The following is a 25634-nucleotide window of genomic DNA, read 5'->3' as shown; positions in this document are numbered from 1 at the left end:
ACTTCACATTGCTGTCAGTTTGCCTATCCCTAGCAGCCTCCTTCCCTATTTTGCTACCTTTAATGTGCTTGGACTTAAAAATCAAAGACTCAAGGTGTTAGAATTGTTGGATAATTGTAGTAGGAGTGAGGGCAGAGTGACTGTCCAGTTGGTAGCATATATGATCTTAATATGTGGACAATAAGACATTTATTGTGGCTGCTTACAGATATTATTCATCCACTCACCCTTCATTTATTTATCTTTTGCTTGAATGCAAGGGTTCACCCGTGCGGCTAATATTTTGCCCCCAGAAATGACCTTTGTTTTGGATGGGGTTAGCATCGCTTTTTTAATCTTCTGATTGATTTATGTACTCACAAATGTATAGAATTTTATATAAATGCATACATGTGATCTATGTATTTTTTGGACACTTTTTTTTTTTTGCATTCATCCTCTCCTGCCTTCATCTACATATCCACATTAGGGCTCCTTTCCCAGCTGTGATATAGCATGTGCCAACAACTGGGTTTATATCCCTCCACATTTTCTGCATATGCGTATACAGTCACACAACACACACTCACACATGGAGTGTCTTTTGTTTAGATGGCAGTCAATCTTTTTTTTTTTTTTTTTTTCAGTACGCGGGCCTCTCACTGTTGTGGCCTCCCCCGTTGCAGAGCACAGGCTCCGGACGCGCAGGGTCAGCGGCCATGGCTCACGGGCCCAACCGCCCCGCGGCATGAGGGACCCTCCCGGACCGGGGCATGAACTCCCGTCCCCTGCATCGGCAGGCAGACTCTCAACCACTGCGCCACCAAGGATGCCCAGGCAGTCAGTCTTTGTTGTCCACTCAACAGCCATACTTTAGGGCCCTTCCTCCCACTTGTTCTTTGTTAACAGAATTTATTTGTTCCGATACTATGCAAAGATCTCTTGGTATGAAGAAAGTCACCCATATTCTAGCTCTAAAAAATGAATCTGGATTGGTTTTAAATAGGGAATTTCATTCTTCTTTTCATTTGTTTAGAGATGATCGTATAGCTCAGTTCTGGTAAATAAGAGGTAAGGAGAACTGTGTAAAAAAGTTCCTTTTTTTTTATATAAGGAAATGTACTATGCCTGCTGGATTTCACAATGGGGCCACTTGAGATTCATGACCATCACTATTACCTGAGAATCAGATATCTCAATCAAAATACCAATAGAATTTGTTTTTTCTCCAAAATTGACAAGCTTTAGCTAAAATATATAAGGAACTGCAAAGGAACTAGCATATCCAGGATAATCTTGAAGAACAACAAAATTGGAGGACTTACTGATTTCAAAACTTTAACCATAAACTATAGTAATCAATACAGTGTGTCATTAGTGACCAAAGGAATAGAATAATAAATTAGTTCATAAATACACCCATACATATGCAGCCATTTTTTCACAAAAATGCCAATGCAATTCATTGAGAGTGGGGAAGAAGGCTTTTCAATAAATGGGGATGGAACAACTTCTTAAAAAATGAAACTTGAATCCTATCTCACACGTACACAAAAATTAATTTGAGGTGAACCATAGACCTAATACGAGCTTTAAAACTATAAAGCTTCTAGAAGAAAACAAGGCAGATATCTTCATGACCTCAGGACAGGCAAAGATTTCTTAGCCAGAATACAAAAAGGATTTAAATATAAAAGAAAAAGTTACTACATTTTACTACATAATAATCAAAAGCTTCTGGAGACTTCAGTTTCTAGTGATGAGGTAGTAACAAGGTTCAGATTTACCCTTCTGCTGTAAAAGAATATTTGAAAACTGGAAAATTTATAGGAAACAACAATTTTCAGAAAATGGACAAAAGGCAAATTACTGACAGGGGAACAAATATAAGAATTATCAAAGACTTCTCAGGAGAAACTATGCAAACAAGAAAACACACATACAGTGTGTGTTTGTATGTGTGAGATAACACATATAACAATGCTGGGGGGAAAATCCTGTAAATGTAGTATTCTATACCCACTGAAAATATCAAAAATAAAAGTGAAATATAGGCTTTTTCAGGTAAACAAAAGCAGAGAGATTTTCAGTGATAGTAGACATGCGCTAAAAGAAATATTAAAGGAACTTTTTCAGGAAGAAAGAAATCAATACCAGATGGAAACTTGGATCTATATAAATGAATGAAGAGCACTGGAAATGTTAAATATGTGGGAAAATATAAAAGGATTATCTTGTTTTTTAAATGTCTTTAAAAGAAAAAAGACTGGGAATTCCCTTGTGGTCCAGTGGTTAGGACTCAGCACTTTCACAGCCGTGGCCCGGGTTTGATCCCTGGTCAGGGAACTAAGATCTCACAGACCACGAAGCATGGCCAAGAAAAAAAAAAAGAAAAAAAAGGAAAAGAAAAGATAAATAACTGTCTAAAGCATAAACAATACTAATGTGTTTTGGACATATGTAGGGGTAAAATATAGGACAACTGAGCACAAGGGTTGGACAGAACACAGATAGGTTAAAAGTAAAAGCGTGAAAAATATATATCATGAAAATACTGATCGTAAGAAAGCTAGGGATTCCCTGGTGGCACAGTGGTTAAGAATCTGCCTACCAATGCAGGAGACACAGGTTAGAGCCCTGGTCCAGGAAGATCCCACATGCTGTGGAGCAACTAAGCCTGGGCACCACAACTACTGAGCCTGCGCTCTAGAGCCCATGCACCACAACTACTGAGCCCGTGCGTCACAACTACTGAAGCCTGTGTGCCACAACTACTGAGCCCATGCGCCACAACTATTGAGCCCGCACTCCACAACTACTGAAGCCCGCACACCTAGAATCCATGCTCTGTAACAAGAGAAGCCACTGCAATGAGAAGCCCGCACACTGCAATGAAGAGCAGCCCCTGCTCGCCACAACTAGAGAAAGCCCGCACACAGCAATGAAGACCCAACGCAGCCAAAAATAAATAAAATAAAATAAATAAATTTTTTTCAAAAAGAAATTGCATGGTATTAAAAAAAATTTTTTTAAGAAAGCTAGAGTGGCTATATCAATATCAGACAAAATAGATTTCAGTCTCAATAAATTTAAAAGGACTGAAGTCACACAAAGTATGACCTCTGACCACAATGAAATTAAATTATAAACCAACACCAGAAAGATATTTGAAAAAGTCCCAAATATTTTGTATTGTATTCCCAAATGTATTGTATGTAAATAATACATTTCTAAATAACTCATGGATAAAAGAAGAAACCACAAGGGAAATTACAAATACTTTGAACTAAACAGAAATGGAAACACAACATATCAAAAAAAATTTCTTTTTCAACACATCAAAATTTTGAGAGGGAAATTTCCTTTTTTTTTTCTGGCCACGCTGCGCGGCATGGAGGATCTTAGTTCCGGGACCAGGGATCAAACCCATGCCCCCTTCAGTGGAAGCACAGTCTTAGCCCCTGGACCACCAGGGAATTCCCTAGAGGGAAACTGAAAGTTTTAAATGCTTATACTACAAAAAAATATGTCTCAAATCAGTGATCTAAGCTCCCACTTCAAGAAGCTAGAAGATGGGGCTTCCCTGGTGGCGCAGTGGTTGAGAGTCTGCCTGCCGTTGCAGGGGACACGGGTTCGAGCCCTGGTCTGGGAGGATCCCACATGCTGTGGAGTGGCTGGGCCCGTGAGCCACAACTACTGAGCCTGCACGTCTGGAGCCTGTGCTCCGCAACGAGAGGCCGCGATAGTGAGAGGCCCGCACACCGCGATGAAGAGTGGCCCCCGCTCGCCACAACTGGAGAAAGCCCTCACACAGAAATGAAGACACAACACAGCCAAAAATAAATAAATAAGAAGCTAGAAGAGCAAATTAAATACAAAGCTAGCAGAATAAAGAAAATAATAAAGAGTGAAAATCAATGAACCAGAAAGTACACAAACAGTAGAGCTAATCAATAAAACCAAAACTCTTTCTTCAAAAATATCAACAAGATAAGTAAACCTCTAACAACACTGAAAAAGAAAATTCTAATAAGAACATTCAAGTGACCAACATCAGGGTTGAAAGAGGCAATATCACCACAGACATAAAAAGGATAATAAGAGAATATTATGAAAAACTTTATGCCAATAGATCATCAACCTTTAAATAGACAAATTTCTCAAAAAATACAAATTATCAAAACTGGCTCAAAATAATAGTGCACCCAAAGAGCCCTATATCAATTTTAAAATTGAATTATTAATATAAAACCTTCCCGTAAAGAAGACTTTAGGCCCACATGGTTTCACTGGTGAATTCTAACAAAATCTTAAGGAAGAAATAATAGCAATTCTATGCAAACTCTTTCAGAAAACAGAGAAGGGAGGAACTACTTCTCAACACATTTGATGAGGACAGACTATTCGGACACCAAAACCATTACAAGAAAAAGAAACTACAAACCAGTATCACTCATAAACATAGAAGTTAATATTCTTGACAGAATATTTGCAGACTGAGTCCAGCAATGTATAAAAAGGGTAATACCCCGTGACCAGTGGTATGTGTTCAGGAATGCCAGGTTGGTTTAACATTCAAAAACCAATCAATGTAATTCACCATTAAAACAGAATAAAATAGAAAAACCATATGGGCCTCTCAATAGACATGGAAACAGCATCTGACAAAATATAACACCCACTCATGATTTAAAAGAGTTTTTTAAAAACTCTCAAGAAACTAATAGAAAGGAACTTCCTCAACCTGTTATAGGGCATCTATGAAAAACCTACAGCTAACAATGTAATGGTGAAAGAATGTTTACCCCTGAGATAAGACACAGGATAACGATGTCCACCTTTCCCTCCTTTTATTTAAAATTGCCTAGAGGGGTGGGATAGGGAGGGTGGGAGGAAGGTTCAAGAGGGAGGGGATATGGGGTATATGTATACATATAGCTGTTTCACTTTTTTGTACAGCAGAAGCTAACACAACATTGTAAAGCAATTATACTCCAATAAAGGTGAAAAATAAAATAAAATAAAATTGTAATGGAGGACTAAGTGCAAACAAGAAAAATAAATAAAAGACATACAGAGTGGCTAGAAAAACATAAAACTGTCTTCCCACAAGACATGATCATGTATAAATGGCCAATATGCATATGAAAAAATGCTCAACATCAGGGCCAGGTATTAGACTCTGGGGAAGTAGTCCATGAGGAAGGAATCTATCTGTTTGTGGACAGGCTTTCTCTAGTTACGGCGAGCGGGGGCTACGCTTCGTTGCGGCGTGCAGGTTTCTCTTTGTGGTGACTTACCCTGTTGCAGAACACAGGCTCTAGGCGCACAGGCTTCAGTAGTTGTGGCACACGGGCTCAGTAGTTGCGGCACGTAGGCTCTAGAGAGCAGGCTCAGTAGTTATGGTGCACAGGCTTAGTTGCTCCGCGGCATGCGGGATCCTCCCAGACCAGGGATTGAACCCGTGTCCCCTGCATTGGCAGGCGGATTCTTAACCACTGCGCCACCAGAGTAGTCCTGGAATGTATCTGTTTTTGCTTACTGCAATATCCTAAATACCCAGTGCAGTGCCTGTCCATAGTAGGTGTTTGCCTTTATTTTGTGAATGAATGAATAAAAGGGCAAATGTTAGATTGGGGTAGTTCGGTCCTGAGAGGTCACATTTCACTTCAGTCAAGCCAATTTTAATATTTCAATTTTGGAAAAAGAATCTTAGATCCCTATTCTTAAGTAAGACAGAATATGGCTAAGAGAAACTGTTTTCCTTTAGCAGTTACTTTTGATGGTTAATTTTCTGTGCCATCTGGCCTGGGCCACCAGATACCGAGATAAGTTATTTCTGGGTGTGTCTGTGACGGTGTTTTGGATGAGATTAGCGTCTGAACTGATGGAACCACAAAAATAGAATGCCCTCTCCAATGCAGGTGGGCATCAGCCAATTCACTGAGGGTCTGAATAGAACAGAGGTGGAAAATGGAGGAATTAGCTCTTTTTTTTCCTGCCTTACTGCAAGAGCTGGGACATCTCATCTTCTCCTGCCCTTGCACTGGTTTTCAGGCCATGGCCTAGGACTGCCCACCAGTTTTCTTTCCTTTTTTTTTTTTAAAATAATATTTTGTGTTTTTAAGGGCCTTGAGTTTTGTGGGGGTGTTTTTTACAAACTTATTTATTTTGGGCTGTGTTGTGTCTTCATTGCGGTGCATGGGCTTCTCATTGTGGTGGTTTCTCTTTTTGCGGAGCACGGGCTCTAGTCGTGCAGGCTTCAGTAGTTGTGGCTCGTAGGCTCTAGAGTGCAGGCTCAGTAGCTGTGGCACACGGGCTTAGTTGCTCCACGGCATGGGGGATCTTCCTGGACCAGGGTTCGAACCTGTGTCCCCTGCATCGGCAGGCGGATTCTTAACCACTGCACAACCAGGGAAGTTCCCCACCAGCTTTCTTGGTACTCTAGTTTGCGGATGGCAGATTTTATGTATATATGTATCTCCATATACAGTCATCCCTTGGTGTCTGAGGGGGATTAGTTCCAGGACCTGTTGTGGATACCAATACTGAGGGATGCTCAAGTCCCATAGTCTGCCCTCTGTATTCACCGGTTCTGCATCCATGGATTCTACCAACTATGGATGATGTATTAAGTTTGCTATCCACATTTGGTTGAATTTGTGGATGCAGAACCTGAGGATATGTAGGGCCAACTATATATTTACTGAAAAAAATCTGCATATAAGGGGACCCACATAGTTCAAACCTGTATTTTTCAAGGATCAACTCTATATAAAATATATATGGAGAAAAAAATATAGATATATTAATGGTATATATATGAGAATATATAGAGAGAATATATATTTTAATATACACATATATATATATATATTTATTCTAATGGTCTGTTTCTCTGGAGAACCCTAACTGATACATTACTCATATGCTCATATGTTTACTATCATAAATAAGATTGTCTGTCCAAAACACTTTAGGGTTGCTACACACTTATCTGTATGGTTTCTTTTTGTAAGGAGCTTACTCTTTATGATTACAAAGGTAATACATGCCTTCTGTATGGAGTCTAGAAAGTGCTGAAAAATTAAGTAGAAAGTGAAAATTCCCTAAAATCCCGTCACCTCAACGGACATTGAGCTCTTCCTTCTTCCACTTCCTGTTTTCCTCATAGTTTTTTCCACTATTTTGGCACTAACAACATAAAGGGCATGGAGATAGAGATTGGCACGAAAAGGAATCAGGTGGGTCCCTTGGGGACAGAGGAGGATGGACGTCCATGTGGAATTTTCTAGTGGGTAGTTGGAAATGTAAACCAGGAGAGATTTCAGATCTCTAAGTGGGGAGGGAGAGGGGTCACAGAGGTGTCAGGTGAAATCTCAGGAAGGGGAGGAAGCTGGCCAGAGAAGGAAAGCAGACCAAGAAGAAAGGAAGAATCTTGTACAGTATCATTAGTTTATACTTGCTCCAGAAAGTATATGGGGTAACGCATTAGAAAGAATCTGTTTTCTCTTGAATTCTTATCTATGAATGTTCTTCTGGGCTATTCAGGAGTGAGATGCTTTCTTTCTGTATTCTCCACACCTGCAGACTGTAGCCAGCATTCTTTTCAAGAGAGTGAGTTGACATGTGAAGGGCACAGAATTAACCAGAATACTACTTTCTGAATGCCATCTTTTCTTTCCTCTGAATATTGATTTCATCTACTCTTTTTAAAAACAAGTTTGTTTGGAACGGCTTTTCAGAACTGTCTATTTCCACACACACATTATGAATACAAGAATCTGTTAAATCTATGTTCTTTGAGAGAAGGCAAGTTTGCAAGTGGATAAAATGTCTTGCTGATTCTTGTCGCATGCATTTATGATCCTCCAGCCATCTTTTTAATAGGCCGCATTCCTACTGCTTCAAGGTGTGCTCACAAAGGACAGATCTCATGAGTTTTTGTTATTAGCCCCTAATTTCCTATTGCACGATTTGACTTGTGTGCCTGGAGAGACAGAGACAGAAGTCCAGCAGTAGTTCTGCAAGTGGTTGCCAGACGTCCCAAAGCAGATAGAGGTGCTGCCTCTATCTTCTGAAAAGAAAAATGGTAGAAAATGCTGCCAAGGCACCCAAAGCCTAGTCAACAACACATATTCCCCAAACAACTTGTTTAAAAGACCTCCCAAACACTGTAACATATAAACCAAACAACTCTATATAGAAAAGAACCCCCTAAATCTAAATTATCTACCTCAAACACAAGGATATTAGATGTCAAATCTTGTTCCTTGTACGTTCATATCTCAGTAGAATGGTGCACAGGAAATGTTCTCCTCCTGGCCATCATTCCCTCAGTTCAGCAGCCATTACAGAGCTCAAGAGCTATCATGCATTGAGTCCCAAATGCAAAATGTCTGAAGCTGAACTCACCACCTTCCCCCCAGCTCAAGACTTCAAACTTCCTTAGGCAAATCCATTTCCCTGACTCACAGGAGGAAAGAAGATTGCAGATATGAGCTGGGGGAGAAGGAATTCCATTAGGCTTTGTGGGCCCATTTTTAAGATCTGCCACGGTTCACAGAAAGAGGGAGGGGAAGGGCAAGGGCACAGCAGACTTTTCCAGATAATAACAAGACAAGGTAAGATGTGCTATAGCCGGGTCATGGAAGCATATGGTGGGAGATGTTGAGTCTGGCTAGGAGGAGAGTGGGGAAGCTTTTCAGCACAGTGCCTGACACAAAGTAGGTGCCTGATAAGTGATTAATGATTGAAAGGAGGTAATGTCTGAATATCAACCTGATGCTAAATGGGCCTGCCTACATGGAGAAGCCGGGAGAGATTTTACATGACAGCAAAAAAGGCAAGCTGTGTCAATTCCCAGACGTGTCCAGGAAATGACAAAACTTGGGTTGTGCCCTGGCAGTAGGCTGGCAACATGGTATGGGGGTCTTGGACAGGATTTGGTAGACAACGGAGATCCAGAAAAGCCAAAGGGTAGATCTACTAAGAACTGTATTTTCTTTTTTATTGGCCACACCGCATAGCACTCGGGATCAAACCCGTGCCCCCTACAGTGGAAGCGTGGAGTCTTAACCACTGGACCGCCAGGGAAGTCCCCAAGAACTATATTTTCTAATGCAATGTTGGTGGTCCTATGTATGACTACTCTGAGAGAAGCAAAATGGGCTTAAAAAAATATAACCGTAGTTCAGCTGAGAGATAAAAAGGGAGTGAAACGAAGTAGATGTTAGATGGGCCCCCAAAGAATACTTTTTTTTTCCTTCAACAAATAATTAAGAGTACACATCATCTCACATCCTAAAAGAAACAAGTATACTCCTCCTTCATCCTGCAGCTTTTCCCTGGGGCCCTCACAAACTTGCCTTCACAGTCAAGGCTGTAAAATATCTCCTGCTGCCTTCCCTTCTTTTTTTTTTTTTTTTTTTTATATATTTATTTACTTATTTGGATGCACCGGGTCTTTTTTTTAATTTATTTATTTTTGGCTGCGTTGGTTCTTTGTTGCTGTGCGTGGGCTTTCTCTAGTTGCAGAGAGCAGGGGCTACTCTTTGTTGCAGTGGGTGGCTCCTCTTGTTGCAGAGCACGGGCTCTAGGCGTGCAGGCTTCAGTAGTTGTGGCGCACAGGCTCAGTGGCATGTGGAATCTTCCCAGACCAGGGATCAAACCCGTGTCCCCTGCATTGGCAGGCGGGTTCTTAACCACTGCACCACCAGGGAAGTCCCTACACCGGGTCTTAATTGTGGCAACGGGGGGTCCTCAGTTGCGGCTCCACGGCTCCTTAGTTGTGGCATGAGAACTCTTAGTTGTGGCATGCATGTGGGATCTAGTTCCCAGACCAGGGATTGAATCTGGGCTCCCTGCATTGGGAGTGCGGAGTCTTATCCACTGTGCCACCAAGGAAGTCCCTGCATTCCCTTCTTGAGGGCACATCAGTTTGGCTTCGGCCCTCTCCACTCCTGCCAACGTTCCTCCTGAGATCCCAGTTGCTAGCAGGTACTTTCTAACCTTTACCTTGCTGACTTCTACCCTCAGCACCGGACCAGGCTGACCGCTTCTCCCATGCTCTTTCTTGGCCTGTTCTCACTCTAGCTTCTTACCCCTCACATAGCTGAGTTTCCAGTTTCGTGTCCCTTTGTCAGTTTCAGCTCCTCCCAGCATGCTTTGCACTACTGACTCCCAGACCTCCACCTCCTCTCAGCCATCTCTCCTGACTCCACACGCGTTTACCCAACTGCCTCTTAGACACCTTCACTTATTTGCGCCAGGGGCAGCTCAAACTCCACAGGCACCAGAAGGAGATCATCTGGCCTTGGGCATGTTAGCTAACTGAATTGGGTCTCACTTCCTCAACTATAAAACAGGGGCATTACCAATAGCCACGTCACACAGAAGCCCGTTAAATTAAACGAAATAACACAGAATGGCATGTCAGATAGACCCTGGCACATGGTAAACGATCTACAAGTGTTAAACCATTACTGTGCCTTTACTCAAACCCATTCCTTCCTACCCATATATTCCCTAACTTATAAACCCACCACCCATGTCCTTCATCAAGCAAATACCTAGAGCATCCTCCTTGATACCTCCCTCTTCCTTAACCTCATAGTTGTTCTGTCCCAACCCATCCATTTCCCTTCTTAACTACCTGACCTTGTCTCTCCTCTACTCCATTGCCTTAAGCTCTCAGCATCCCCTGGGCTGAGGGCTAGGGCTATTCTTTCCCTGACCCCACTCTTGCTACTCTACACATTAGTCGTGAAAGAGCATATTGCATGACACCACTCTCCTCTTAAAAGCTTTCAATGGCTTCCCACTGCCTTGGGGACAAAATCCAAACTCCTTGGAAGGACACAGAGGCTCTTCAAGACCTGATCTCAGTCCTCCTCCTTACTCCATAAGCTCCAGCTCGTCCTCCTTGGGTAATGCCACAGTACTCGTCAAGCTCAGTTAGGCCACAGTGCCTTCTCCAACCACTCTTGCTGCTTCTTCCAGATGTAGCTCAGGTGCCACTTCCTCTAAAAAGCTTTCCTGGACTTCCAGTCAGATGAATATCTTTGTCCTTTGTTCCACAGAGTCTCTGCCCTAACACTTAACATGCTTTAGTTATTACCCGCTCATTTGCCTATCCTCTCCTACTAAATCGAGCTGCCTGCGGGAAAGAAAAGTATCTTTTAATTTCCATATTCCCAGAACCCAGCACAGTGCCCGGCAGGCAGTAGGTTGCACGGGAAGTTAATCAGAACAGTCTTTCCACCTAAAAGGAAACAACGTGGTTTGGGGAATAGATATTAGTGTTCAGCGAATCCACTCCTCTCGCGGCACAAGGCTGCACAGGGGCTCCTTTAAGCCTGCGTGGATATCCAGTGCCTGCATGTCCTTCTCGGGGCTCCAGCTCAGGCAGATTTAACCCTCACGATTAGGGCAGACACAGGACTGCATCGGCAGAGCCTGCACGGGAGCCTGCAAATGCACGCTCAGCGGGCTGAGGTCAAATCCTGAGCCCTTTGTTCCAGGCAGCGGAGGGCAAGTGGCTCCGAGCCCGCCAGCCCTGACGGGTGCAGGGCCTGCCTGGGCAGAATGGCACACAAAAAGGCACCGGGGAGCGCCGTGTCGGGCAGGGGCGCGCGTGTGCACTGGCCCTCTCCGTGCCAGACTCCTGGCCCTGGGACCCCGCGCTCGCCGGCGCCCCTCTCGGGGACCCAGTCTCTGGGCTAAGCACACTTCTCGGCCCGCGGCCGCAGCGGGCGGGAAAGCGCTCCGTTGCCCGGCGTCACGCGCTAGCGGCTGGGCGGGCGGCGCGCGCGCACGCGCGGGGCGGGACGGGGCGGGGCGGGGCCAGCGGGGGCGGGGCGGGGCGGGGCGGGGCTGGAGCCGGGCACAGGAAGAGCTGGGAGGCCCGAGCCGTCCCAGCGTGCCCCGCGCGGCGTGGACTCGGGCAGCTGCCGCCATCCCGCTGGCGAGGTGGAGAGAGAGGCCCGCCCGCTTGCCGGTCGGGCCAGTGTGGGCTAGTGCGTGAGGGCGCGGGGGGCCGTGTCAGCGAGACGCAGAGCGCAGCCGCCACCACCAAACGGACATGTTGGAGCCCAGGGCCGCCGCCGCCTCTTTTTCCTTATCCTCCGAACGGGACTGAGAGGGGGCCCGCCACCCCGCCGCCTCTGCCTCGGCCGCCCGCCCCGCCGCCTCGGCCGCAGCCTCTTCCTGCCCGGCCTCCAGCTCCGCAGCTCATCGCCTCCGCCGGCCCCTCAGGCCCGGCCGGTTCCCCGGCCCCGCTTCGCCGCGGCGCGAGGTCTATGTGACCGGCGGGCCCGGAGCAGCCGCCGCCGCAGCGCGAACATGGACGCCGTCAACGCCTTCAACCAAGAGGTAAGGGGTGCTTGGAACAGGAGGGTGCCGGGCCTGCCGTGGAGTCGGGGCGTCGTTTCTCCTGCCGCCGGAGGTTTAAAGCTTAGGTCGGGGTGGGGACGCTTCCTGCTCCGGTTCCGGGGCGGTGGGGCCTGCGCGGAGCGGCCTGTGGCCCGGGGAGGTCGCGGCGGCCGCGGGAGCCGACCCCACACCCCTCCCCCACCTCCCACTCCCGGGCGGCGACCTCGGGCTGCCCCTCTCGCCCCCTTCCGGCCTCCTCCAGCCCGCGTCGGCGCCTCTAACTTCGCCCCCTTTCAGGTCCGGGTACTCTCGCTCTCTGCTTCCAGCCCCGTATTGGCTTCGCGGTACCGGGAGCCCGCAAGGGGCTAAGAAAGAAGCGCGGGCGGGCGTAGGGGGCGGGGGGAGCCGGAGCATCTGCTGGTCGCAGGGCTGGCGGAGCGGTGGCCTCGGCTCTCCTGTTGCTCGGGCCGCGGCGCGACAGCGGCTGGACTCTGATCCCGGGTCGGGGAGGAGTTGGAGAGGGTGTTCATCTCTCTCCCCCGGGATTCCTACACTTGGGAAGTGGGCTTAATAAACGGGGCTCCTTATCTTACCGAGTCGTGAACCCAACCCTCTTATGGGCTCTGTGGCCCCAACGTGACACCTAAAAAGTTGAATGGGAGGGAAGAGTATTCGCTCCGCCTTAGACCGCTAGAATGCCGGCTTTGGCCTCCAGTCCCCCACCCTCGCACCCTTCTCGCGGTAGTTAATCCTCGGCTCCCTTCTTTGGGAGCATTTACATGTGAAAACCTCCCAAAACCGGGAACAAAGCTGCCTGCCGCCCTAAAGCTCTCTGGTTGTATCTCCAAACATTCCAGGTGCTGTTTTTGAAGTTTAGAGTCCACACATTTCTATTTTTCAGAATCGATTTGAGGGGAGAGGTCTTGACCATTGATGATTTAAAATGTAGTTACAGAATGGAAAGAATTGTCATGTGTTGAGTTGGATTATCTTCCTTTTCCAAATACTAAAGATAAACCCAGCACTGAAGAAGTCAGATGTAGTAGTGTAGTGCTAGATGTCTTGGGACAGCGTTAAAAACTTGGCGCATCTCACAGTGAGGTTTTTTTAGTTTCACTTGTGACAGAATTAGGGTGCAGTAACTTTCACTTTGCAGTGCTATAATAACGTATCCTCCACTAACACTGCAGTTAGCACCGTTTATTGCTTTATCAATTATCCTATAAATGATTTGTCTTCAACTGATGGATACATAACATGTCTTAACTGCAGAAGTTGGGCAGTGTCTTGTAAAGTTCAGTATTGATTATTTTCAAAATGATGAAATAGTATTTCCTCATTTTTGATGGCTAGAAAATTTGTGATAATGCTCCAAAGATTTCAGGGTTGGAAGTTGACTTTGTTTCCTTAAGGCAAAATACACTGGAATGTTGGCTTCATGAGGGCAGGGAGTTTCTGTTCTTTGCTTTCCCCGCCCCCCACCCCCCCCACCCCCCCCCGCATAGCACATGGTTGGCAAATACTTGTTGAATGAATGAGACTTTATAGAAATGGTACAATTTTTTAGAAGATAAGTACATTTCTTTCTCAAGATAAAAACTTTTTGAATGGTTTTAACGAACAGAGAGGAGGGTTTTTAGTGTATTCTTAAGATCAGAAGTATTTAATTCTGATTGAGACATTATGGAAGTTCACATTAAGCACATTATTAAGCAAAGTGTCTTATGTTAATTCGGGAAAAATGTCATCAGTAGTTTTTACTTTGAAAACCAAAATTAGGAATGATACTGACCCCTTGAAAGAGGAAAATGGTATCTTAACCTTTTTAAATGTACAAAATGAGAATTTTCTTATCATTGATCATTTTCCTCTTTAAATAATTTCTATTTCCATTCCTAGTCTTTATCACTGCAAATTGCATTATGTTAGGTGTATGTTACCAATTCCAACTCTCTTCTGCCAGACTTTCTTCCCAAAACACTTTTTTCTGGAGAAAATAGTCTGACTTTAAAATCCATCTCCTTGTGCCTGCCTGATTGTAGTGCTTCTCAGTTAATTCCCCCCATTCATGAAATGTTATTGATTAGTTCAAATCTGTAACTTCAAATCTCCCAAATCTTCATTTTGCAAACCTGCTTAGCTGTAAAGCTGTGTCCTTAATACGATGGCACTACTGCTGAGGACCTCTGTCCCATAGGAGCCTAAACTATTAGAGGACACAAAACTTAGGCAAGTAGCTTTAATATGGGATAGAATGGCTTCCTTTGGGGCCCTTGTAGAGTACTGTGGGATGGCCGTGGGGGATTAGACTTGGGCGGAGAAGAAAGTGTCAGTCTCAGGATTTCCGAAGGTGTTGGAAAAGTAATTCAGAGGCTACAGTGGTGAGAAATAAGGAACAGTAGTTTGACTCCTGAGACTACTGGAAAGTAAGAATCATTAAGGTATCAATAATTTTGGGTCTAACAAGTTTTACATCTCTGATGTGTTTGAATTCCATTTTTTTTTTCCAGGTCGTGGATAAATTGAAGCTTTTAAATAGTGGAGTGATAATCAAAATACTGCTTGATTTGTAGTATATATTGGAGAAGGCAGAGGTTTGGAGAAATTTGGCGGGTTGGGGACTGAGGTAGGAGAAGCAAGTAGAATCTGAACTTGGCATGTCTGTAGAGGGAGTGGAGAGGAGGGGAAGGATGTGGACCAGAAGAATCCATGGACTTGACATCTGGTAGGTTTAGAAGCACCTTTTGCCCCCACATTCTGAGTGCTGGGAGAGGGGGGATGCTGTTAACATGACAAGCAGTCACCAAAAGTATATTTAGTGGATGGGAAAATATGCTCGATTTTGAACAGCTTGAGTTTGAGTGGAACAGTCGTGTAGGAATTTTTGGCAAGCAGTTGGTCATGTAGGACTCAAACTTGGAAGCAAGAATTAGAGGGAGACATCAGGGAGTCACTCTCAGATGTGCCCTAGAGAAAATTGAGAGGGGGAGACAAAGGAATTAGTATTTAATAAGCATCTATATAGCATGCCAGTCACTTTATATATACATATCTAAGTTAATACTCCTACAACCTTGCGTAGTCGTCCATTTATAGGTGAGAAAACTGATTTTCAAAGAAGTTGAATAATAATTCTCTCAAGGGCATACTACTAGTTAACGGCAGAGCTGAGATTTGAATACACATGGTCCCCTCTTAATTGCTGCCTGAAGATAATATTTTATATAATACCAGGGGAGTGGTCACAGGTTAAGACTTAAGTAAGAAAAAGGCCACAAAATTCTTTGAGGGTAATGGAATCTGTAGTTTAAAGTTGAATGGTGATAGGAGAGATAAGGAAATAAGAGGTAGCAAATGTAAAGTAGTTGGGGTTTTTTGTTTGTTTTTGTTGTTTTAGAAGTTTGGTTGTGAGGTATTCCCAGGGAAAAGTTGCTTCAAGGATGAAGGGAAGGAAGAATAATTAACAGTGTAGTAGGCACTGGTGCTAGCCCTTTGGTATGTTTCTATAGTGTGTATATATAAAGTCTTAACCTAAGTAAGTGGTGTTCAAGCCCTGGTCTCTATTAGATGGGCATAGAAGTTAAAGCATGTTGAGGGACAGAATGTGCAAAAAAAAAAAAAAGCATAGTTTAAAGCAGCTAGAGGGATTGGTTTACTTAGAGCAAAATTGTGGGTGAGAGGAAGGGGACAGATCTGAGGCACAGGTAGAAGAGGTCAGTATATCTCTGATAAGAGAGGAAGGAAGATAAAAAAAGCCAAGGTTATTAAAGGCATTTTGACAGGACTTTTATGGCAAGACACTGTGTTAAGTGTTGTAAAAGATGGAAAGATGAGTAAAAAATCAGTGATACTTAATTGTGTTCTACTATGTTTATATACACTCCTTAATAAGAAGGGTTTGGTAGTTCATAAGTTTGTTGAATGGATAAAGGTTATAGATAGGATTTTTAAAATCTGTAGATTGAATTTTTAGCCTTTAATCAGTCTTCGCTAAATCCAAAAGAAGAGCTCTTCCCTCTCCCTCACTTTTTTTTTGGGGGGGGCAACATCTATGATTTTAAGATGTTTAAAGTACAAAAAACGTGCAGAGAATATAACAGGAATCGACAGTTGTTATTTATGTGTTTTTAATTTTAAAATAAAGTATTATAAAGTCCTTCTTTCCTCCCATCCCCTCTATCCCTGTCCCCCCCCAGTCAGAAGCAATCAAGTACTGAATTTAGTATAATATCAATCTCTGGTTCTTAAACAATATTCTATATTTTGATATACATGAGTAGTATGTTGTACATATTCCACAATGCTTTTTTGCTTAAACATTATTAATACTGTATATTAAGATTTAGTTCTTTCTAACTGCTGTGTAGTATGCTATTACTTGAATAGACCGTATTTTATTTATCTGGTTCCCCAGTTGATGAACATTTGTTTCTCATTTGTTACTGACCAACACTGCAATGAACTTTCTCAATCATGTCTCTTTGTGGAAGAGTTTCTCTAGGACAGCTGTTCTCAAACTTTGGAGTTTGGCTCCTTTAAACTCTTAAAAGTTAAGGACCACAGAGAGCTTTTGTATCTATGGGTTATATCTTGATATTTACCATATCAGAAATTTAAGCTGAGAAACACATTTATTAAAAATAATGTACCTATTGCATGTTAACATAAATAACATTTCTAATGAAAAATAACATTTCCAAAACAAAAAAAATTAGAAGAGTGACATGGTTTTATATTTTTGCAAATCTCATTTAAACTTACGTTTAATAAAACTTGAATTCTTGTATATACTTTTTCATTCAGTCTCTTGCATCAGGTAGCCTCTGGAAAACTGCTGTATACTTGTGAGAAAATGAATGAAAAGGGCAAGAAATGTCTTAGTATTGATATGAAAACAGTTTTTACCTCACAGACCACTGAAAGGAACTCAGACACCCTCTTCCCCACACCGCTCCCCACAACCCCCAGGATCCTGGAGTTACTTTGTGAGAACTACTGTATCGAGGTGTGGTATGCATATAATGCTACTTTGAAGTGCAGGAAGAAAATATGAGTGCTTTTATATTTGTGTTTATCTTTAAAATCAGACAAATTAAGCTTTATGAGTAATTTTAATACATGAATTGACTTTGCAGCTCTTATTCACTTGGGCTGTCAGTCTTGAACCATGTTTCTCTGAAGGAAGAATTGAGCTCCACACCTCATTGGGGAGCCTGCCACTCTTCCTATTCCCACTGGAAATTGTTCTGTATGAGCTATTGTATATTTTACCTATTGATTACTAGGCATGATTGTCCTCTAGAATTTAGGTCATATGATGAGTATTGTATGTTAAGCTTTTTTTTTTTAACCTGTAATGTCAGTCTGGTTGCTTTTTGATCATTCCTTTCTTCTTTGAGAGGTCTATCTAAAGAAGTGGACAAAGATTTGAAACACGGTTCTTACTGTGTGGAAGAGATGTAGAGGACCAGGGCAACAGAAGTAAAATTGGAGGTTTCTCTTAACTCATTTGACAATGTCACGCTGTTAATCACAGGAGTTGGGATACTAAAAGTTATAGTTTTGTTCCTCTGCTCTTTCTTGACTCAGAGAATTGCTTATCTCTGACAACAGTAGAGGTCTGGCTTTACGGTGAGTGGAATAAAGCTGGCTCTTCAGAGCTTTCTGTAGCAGGATTTATCACTGATGTTCTTGTTGAAAATATTCCTCTCCCTAGTCTCTCATTTTGTTTAGTATTTTGTTTCAGAAAAATGTGTGGACATATGATAAGGAACTGATTCAGAGAAAAATTGGAGTAATGGAAAAGTTGGCTTGTAAATCTTGTGAAACAGAATTCAGGAGATAAAAGTACCTAATAAAAAGTTGACAAAATGGTAGTTGGTTTTTGTATGTGTATGTTTTGTTTGTTTTGTGGGAGTTGTGTTTTGTTTTGTTTTTGGCTGCGTTGGGTCTTTGTTGCTGTGCACGGGCTTCTGTTGTGGAGCACGGGCTCTAGGCACCCGGGCTTCAGTAGTTGTGGCACACGGGCTTAGGTGCTCTGTGGCATGTGGGATCTTCCTGCACCAGGCCTCGAACCTGTGTCCCCTGCATTAGCAGGCAGAATCTTCACCGCTGCGCCACCAGGGAAGTCCCTGTATGTGTATATTTTTGTGGGAGTGTTTTTTGTTTACCAGGTACAAATTGTAGGTTGCTGTCCTCTGACATGGAGCCCAAGTGAATATAATTCACTTAATCATTACAGGAAACTTTTTTTGAGGCATAGTTGATTAACAATATTGTGTTAGTTTCAGGTGTGTAGCATAGATTCCGGGTTTTTTTGCAGATTATATTCCATTATATGTTATTATATTATTATAAAATATTGGGTATCTCTGTGCTATACAGTAAATCCTTGTTGCTTATCTATTTTATATATAGTAATTTGTATCTGTTAATCCCATACGCCCCCCCCCCCCTTTTTGGTAACCATAAGCTTGTTTTCTGTGTCTGGGAGTCTTTCTGTTTTGTACATAGATTCATTGTATTATTTTTTAGATACCATATATAAGTGATATCATACAGTACTTGTCTTTCTCTGACTTATTTCACTAAACTTTCTCTAGTTTCATCCACGTTGCTGCAAATGGTAATATTTCAATTTTTATGGCTGAGTAATATTCAGTTGTGTATATATACCACATTTTCTTTATCCGTGCACCTGTTGATGGGCACTTGAGTTGCTTCCGCGTCTTGGCTATTGTAAATAGTGCTGGTATCGAACGCTGGGGGTGCATGTATCTTTTCGAATTAGAATTTTTGTTTTTTCTGGATATATACCCAGGAATAGAATTGCTGAATCATGTGGTAGTTCTAATTTAGTTTTTTAGGGAAGTTCCATACTGTTTTCCATAGTGGCTGCACCAATTTACATTCCCACGAACAGTGTAGGAGAGTTCCCCCCCCCCCCACCCTCTCCAGCATTTATTTGTAGACTTTGATGATGGCCGTTCTAACCCACGTGAGGTGATACCTCATTGTCATTTTGATTTGCATTTCTCTAGTAATTAGTGATGTTGAGCATCTTTTCATGTGCCTGTTAGCCATCTGTGTGTCTTTGAAAAAATGTCTATTTAAGTCTTCTGCCCATTTTTGGTTTGGGTTTGGTTTTTTTTTATATTGAGTTGTATGACAGGTTACTTTTCTATAGATGTCTCATTTCAGATACACCTTGATAACATGATAGGAAAAATGTTAACATAAATGATGAACTTTTAGTGTTATTGATAACATTTGTTGAGATAATATGTGGAATCTTTTTTTTTTAGCATGCTTAAGAGCAACAGCACGCAGATTTAATAATAAGCCTAAAACAAGCTACGCTATGTTATCAGGTAGTATATTGGATAAACAGCTTAGCTATTAACAGTTGAAGTTTTGGTAGAGTTGGTAATAGTTAAATTTGTATTAGGCCTTACTAAGATCTGTTGAGAGCTTAGTCTTGAAGAGACATGTCTACATTTCTGTGTTAATAGTAAGTGTAATTAAAATGTACTGTCATGCTTTTTTTTTTTTTTTTTTTTTTTTTTTTTTTTTTATGCGTTACGCGGGCCTCTCCCGTTGCGGAGGACAGGCTCCGGACGCGCAGGCTCAGCGGCCATGGCTCACGGGCCCAGCCGCTCCGCGGCATGTGGGATCCTCCCAGACCGGGGCACGAACCCGTGTCCCCTGCATCGGCAGGCGGACTCTCAACCACTGCGCCACCAGGGAAGCCCTGTCATGCTTTTTTTTTGAGAACTAGAAGATTGCTCAAACAGTATTGTAATTTATTATGCTCCAGTCACCTTGATTCTTTTCAATATTTGCATGGTTTGTCAATTACTTTTTATTGTGTTATAGTTAGAGCTCTTTATTGGTGCTTGTGAATTCATGGATAAATACATAGAAACTTTGATAATACTGATGAAGCACTGTACAGGTTAGTAGTGAATTCAACAAGAAATCCAGTGAAACTCTGGAGTTAAGAATTAGAAGCCAAGCCACTATGGAGAACAGTATGGAGGTTCCTTAAAAAACTACAAATAGAACTACTGTATGACCCAGCAGTCCCACTACTGGGCGTATACCCTGAGAAAACCATAATTCAAAAAGAGTCATGTGGGCTTCCCCGGTGGCTCAGTGGTTGAGAGTCCGCCTGCCGATGCAGGCGACACGGGTTCGTGCCCCGGTCCGGGAAGATGCCACATGCCGCGGAGCGGCTGGTCCCGTGAGCCATGGCCGCTGAGCCTGTGCATCCGCAGCTTGTGCTCCACAACGGGAGAGGCCACAACAGTGAGAGGTCTGCATACGGCAAAAAAAAAAAAAAAAAAAAGTCATGTACCACAATGTTCATTGCAGCTCTATTTACAGTAGCCAGGACATGGAAGAAACCTAAGTGTCCGTCGACAGATGAGTGGGTAAAGATGTGGCACATATATACAATGGAATATTTCTCAGCCATAAAAAGAAATAAAATTGAGTTATTTGTAGTGAGGTGGATGGACCTAGAGTCTGTCATACAGAATGAAGTAAGTCAGAAAGAGAAAAACAAATACCGTATGCTAACACATACATATGGAATTTAAAAAAAAAAAGGTTATGAAGAACCTAGGGGCAGGACAGGAATAAAGATGCGGATGTAGAGAATGGACTTGATGGGGGGAGGGGGAAGGGTAAGCTGGGACGAAGTGAGAGAGTAGCAAGGACATACATACACTACCAAATGTAAAATAGATAGCTAGTGGGAATCAGCCGCATAGCATAGGGAGATCAGCTCAGAGCTTTGTGACCACCTAGAGGGGTGGGATAGGGAGGGTGGGAGGGGGGAGATGCAAAAAGGTGGAGATATGGGGATATATGTATAGTTGATTCACTTTGTTATAAAGCAGAAACTAACACCATTGTAAGCAGTTATACTCCAATAAAGATGTTTTTTAAAAAAAAAGAATTAGAAGCCAAGGTTTAGATTGGGGGGCGGTTGGGAGATAGCAGGGCTCAGTGAAAAGTAGAGGGTCATCCAAGTACCCCTTGAAAGTTATAATTGGTGTTTGGATAATTTGTGACTTTTGGTGTAAATCCATGTGGGTCACTTGGAAGAGATCGTAGAGCAGTAGTGTACCTAGCATATTTGACATCCAGAGCAGAACTTCCTTCTTTTTCTTCTTTTTTTTTTTTTAACATATTCATCTTCTACAACAAAACTGTTCTCAGAAATAATCATGAAATTGGCCAGGAAAGAAATTTGAACTTCATGCCAGTTACAAATAAATATTACAACAGAGAGAAGTAATTGATTAATATTTTTAAATTTCATTAATACTTTTTTGATAAAAGTAGAAAATTTTATCTACATCCTGCTCTGTCACAGTAATGAATAATAATCCAGTTTCCTTTTAAGCCTTAACTTCTGCATATTTGTCAATGATTGTCAGTTGATTTTCACAATATTTGAGTTCAGTAGACAGTTATAGTCAGATTTAGCAATTTTACCTTCACCTGTAAGTGACTGAAAAAACACTTCTCATTAATTCTAATTACTAAAGGTTGTATGTGAAGCAGCACATATACAGTAGTTGGGATGACTTAAACATAAGGTTTCCTTTAGCAGAAATTTAGAAAAAGCTCACTTCACAGTAAATTCTAGAAATCACAATATTGTCCATGTCTTTTTTTGGCATCGATTCTAGTGACTTCCAAATATACTCTCAGTCAAAAAATTTTCACTAAAATATTTTCACCCAGAGTTTCAGTGTAGGTCTCTATTATGATTGGTGAACATCTTTGAAATTATGTGTAATGGCATTCTCCATAATTTTTGTTCATGGATCATCAAGCTTTGTGTTTCTTTGTTAAAGACTAATTCTGGCTGTTTTTAAGTATTTACACCAGAAAAAAAAGGTATATCAGGAAAGAAGACTTGCAAACAGCTATCATACTTTAAACGTACCATTTAAACATACGAATATATATACATAGGAACTACAGAATTGCAGATGTAAACTGACCCTGAGGCGAGTGCAGGCCGTCCTGAACCTCTTTGTAGTCATTCTCCAAATGAACAGGTGTAACGAATCTGCATGTTCTATGCACTGATCATATAACTGGAAGGTTTCCTAATGAAATTCCACTTAGAGTAGATCGCTTATTAAAGGATACATAATAAAAATGTACAGATTTGATGCTTATGTATTAAAAACTTATCAGTTACCACAGCAGTAGTTTAAAACAAGAATCTCAGTCAACAAAATGTTTTAGGGGAAGGAATATTTTATCCCTGATATTATTTAGAATTGCTAGTATTTGGTGATAAATAAAACAATTCTCAAACAGTTCTATTGTTTTATTTAGAGTCTTTATAGACAGTTCACCCACTTTCTGCCTTCCCCTGGGTGGACTTTTCCCACTGTCCCTCTACAGGTGTGTTATTACTCTGGAGAGCGATAGTTGACTAACCCTGTAGTCTGTAAATCTTTTTCTGCAATATCCCCTAAATATCTTTATGCACTTTACCATGAGTATTCCACTTTATTCCTCCTTTTGTCAGAGGTTAGTTTTAGCTGATGTAGAATTATAATACCCTGCTTAAAGGAAACCTATAATAAGGAAATTTAGGGTGATAGCACTTTTAAGCTTTTAGGAAACATAAAATACTCTTTTAAACTTTAATGGTCATATATTATCTAGTTTACTGTAATTAAGAGTTGCTGGATGATAAATCACTTTAGAAAGGATAGCCACATTTGGGATTCAGAGATACATTCAAATCTTTATAAAGGCCTTAACCATTTCTGAGTAAATATAAGAGCATATTTTATGAAGTTAGGGGTTTTTTAAATATATGAAATAATCCAAAATGGGCAAATCCATAGAGATAGAAAGTAGCTTATTGGTGGTGGTATGAGGGAGGAATGGGAAGTGACTGCTAATGGGTATGGAATTTCTTTGGGGTGTAATGAAATACTCTGAAATTAAATAGTGTTGATGGTTGTATAACTCTGAATATAGCAAAAACTACAGAGCTGTACATTTTAAAGGGGTGAGTTTTATGGTATATTAATATCTCAAAGCTGTTTAAAGAAAAACACAAAAAAGTCAGGTTTTAACACCATTTTCATTGTTTTGTTGCTTGATCTTATTTTCTATCAGGTTGAAAACAATATCTTAGCTACTGAGTGGCTCTGGAAGTTATTTTGTTGATCCTGAATCCTAAGTTTGTTCAAAGGATATCTTTAGTTTTACATGCTATTTTAAGAAGTAATCCAGTGGAGCCAGTTCAAGGGAAGGACAGGAAATGAATCCTGCATTTGCTCATTAAATACCAACCAGATGCCAGCATACCAGTTAGGTGTTTTATATATGCCTTTACCTTCCTTCCATTTTAGAGGTAAGGAAACGGGAGGGGTGGTGTGATTTGACAGAGTACTGTAAGAGGCTGCCTGAGCCCAGTCTACAGCCCCACATGGCTACTCTGAAGTTTTTCGAGCAGCTGATCTTCGTCTATTGTTTATGAAGGGAGAGGGCTCCCTAAACAACTTTTGTATACTTGAAGCAAGGTAGCAAGGCACTGTAATGTATATTTGTGGAAGGATTCGCCGAAGTTTAAGAATGATGCAGTTTGGGAGTTTTTAAGTCATCCACAATAATGCAATAGATGCAATCAATGTTTAAAACTTAAGATATGCTTTTAGGTGTTTATGTTTCATTTATTAATTTATATTCACAATTAAAATTTTAAATTAATTAGGGATTTTATAAATGTTAACATTTTCAGTTTTAATCCCATTCTTTTGTATAGATCTAGTCATTACAACTTTGTGGGAGAAAAATAGGTATAGATAAAATATATACGAGATAATTTTTTTTCTTCTAATCAGATGATTTTATATCCTGGAACAAATTTTTATTTCTTCGATTGAAGTCTGGAAGGAACTATTTAATTCATAAAAATGTTTTATGGCCAACTTTGGGTGGACACAAAGTTTACTTAGTGAGGCACAGTAAAAGTGATTTTGAAACCTGGCATCTATGCTAGTAAAGTAGAGTAATGGCATGGATAAAATATTTGGCATTTCCTAAAATCACATCCTGACCTATTTCTCTAACAAGTGAAAAGGAAGTTGAGGATTGATCGCAGTTCAGTGAATCAAAATGGAGGTAAGGAATAAAAAATGACCTGTTGTAGTAAGTGGAGCTGAAGGAGTTAAAAGCCCTGATTCGGGGGAGGCAGCCTTAGTTCTAAAGTAAAAAGTTTGAGTGAAGGGTAGACCCTTGAAAATTGTAAGGGAGTTAGTCTTAGTTGAAGAATAAATTAGGGCATACTTTGAAGCAAGGTAGCAAGTGAGTTGTCAGAAATTAACTACTTAGAAAATTAGTCCTGCCAGCAGCAAATGGTAACAGAATTAGGAGTTGGTGATATAATTAAAAAGTGATGAAGTTTAAACTCCTGTTTGCTATATTACTATATTCTATTTTCATAAAGCACATAGAAACTTAAGTAGTTAACTTGAAAGTGGTTTCATATTTAATATTAACAGTATATATTTGAACTTACATGTGTGTATTTTGTAAAGCACTTCTCTAAATTCTGGAACCAGGAGAAAAGTTTATGTGTTTGTGGGAAAGTGTAGTAAGGTAAAGAAGTGTAGATCTAAGTATGAAAAATTTTAGAACTCTTTAAACTTGAGAATATTATTTGTAGGTTTGTTGTTTGTAAAAATATATGGCTTGGAAGCTTTAGAAGTCTGAAAAGTGACTTTTATGGAGAAATAAATAGAACTATTTTGTAGTGTTTAAGTCAAAGTAAAGACCCTGCTCTGTAGGAGCAGGAGAACAGTACAGTTTCTTTTTCTCATCTCTGTTTTAAAGAGCCATGTAAATTTGCTCTATTGTTAGGTATATTTTGTATTAATGCCAGACCTGTCTTGTCTCCAGACAGTCCTCTAAGCAAGTGGAAAATTAGTTAATTATTTGCGTTTCAAAGGATTTGACTCTCTGGAAAGTAAATAGAGTTTACATGGGAGTAAATCATATATCAGTAATTAAAAGGGATGCTTTCTTTAATGCACAGATGTCAAAAATATATTTAAGAAATTTTTCAGATTTGGGTTTTATGTGCACAGAGGCTTCAGTTATAAAGATTTAAAATGGCAAATTTTATTTTTAAAATGTTGTTTCAGCAATTTTGAAAAGTTGTGTTAAAGGTTTACAAGGCATTGATTTAAACATAACTGTTAACTTCAAAGACACGATTTACTCCACGGACAGGTTGT

General features: G+C 41.3%; 1 protein-coding gene across 1 annotated transcript in view; it reads left to right on the top strand.

Moving 5' to 3' along the window:
- Positions 1-12321: 12321 nt before the first annotated feature.
- The window catches only part of SCAF4 (SR-related CTD associated factor 4), a 56217-nt gene continuing 42904 nt past the window's right edge, over positions 12322-25634 (top strand). The window contains exon 1 of the mRNA XM_065875907.1: positions 12322-12708. Within this exon, the coding sequence (XP_065731979.1) occupies positions 12322-12708 (387 nt within the window). The remainder of the gene's footprint in view (positions 12709-25634) is intronic.

The sequence above is a fragment of the Phocoena phocoena genome, chromosome 4, assembly GCF_963924675.1.
Source record: "Phocoena phocoena chromosome 4, mPhoPho1.1, whole genome shotgun sequence".
NCBI classification, from domain to species: domain Eukaryota; kingdom Metazoa; phylum Chordata; class Mammalia; order Artiodactyla; family Phocoenidae; genus Phocoena; species Phocoena phocoena.
The sequence above is the reverse complement of the archived record's forward strand: the minus strand, read 5'-3'. Positions and strand labels throughout refer to the sequence as shown.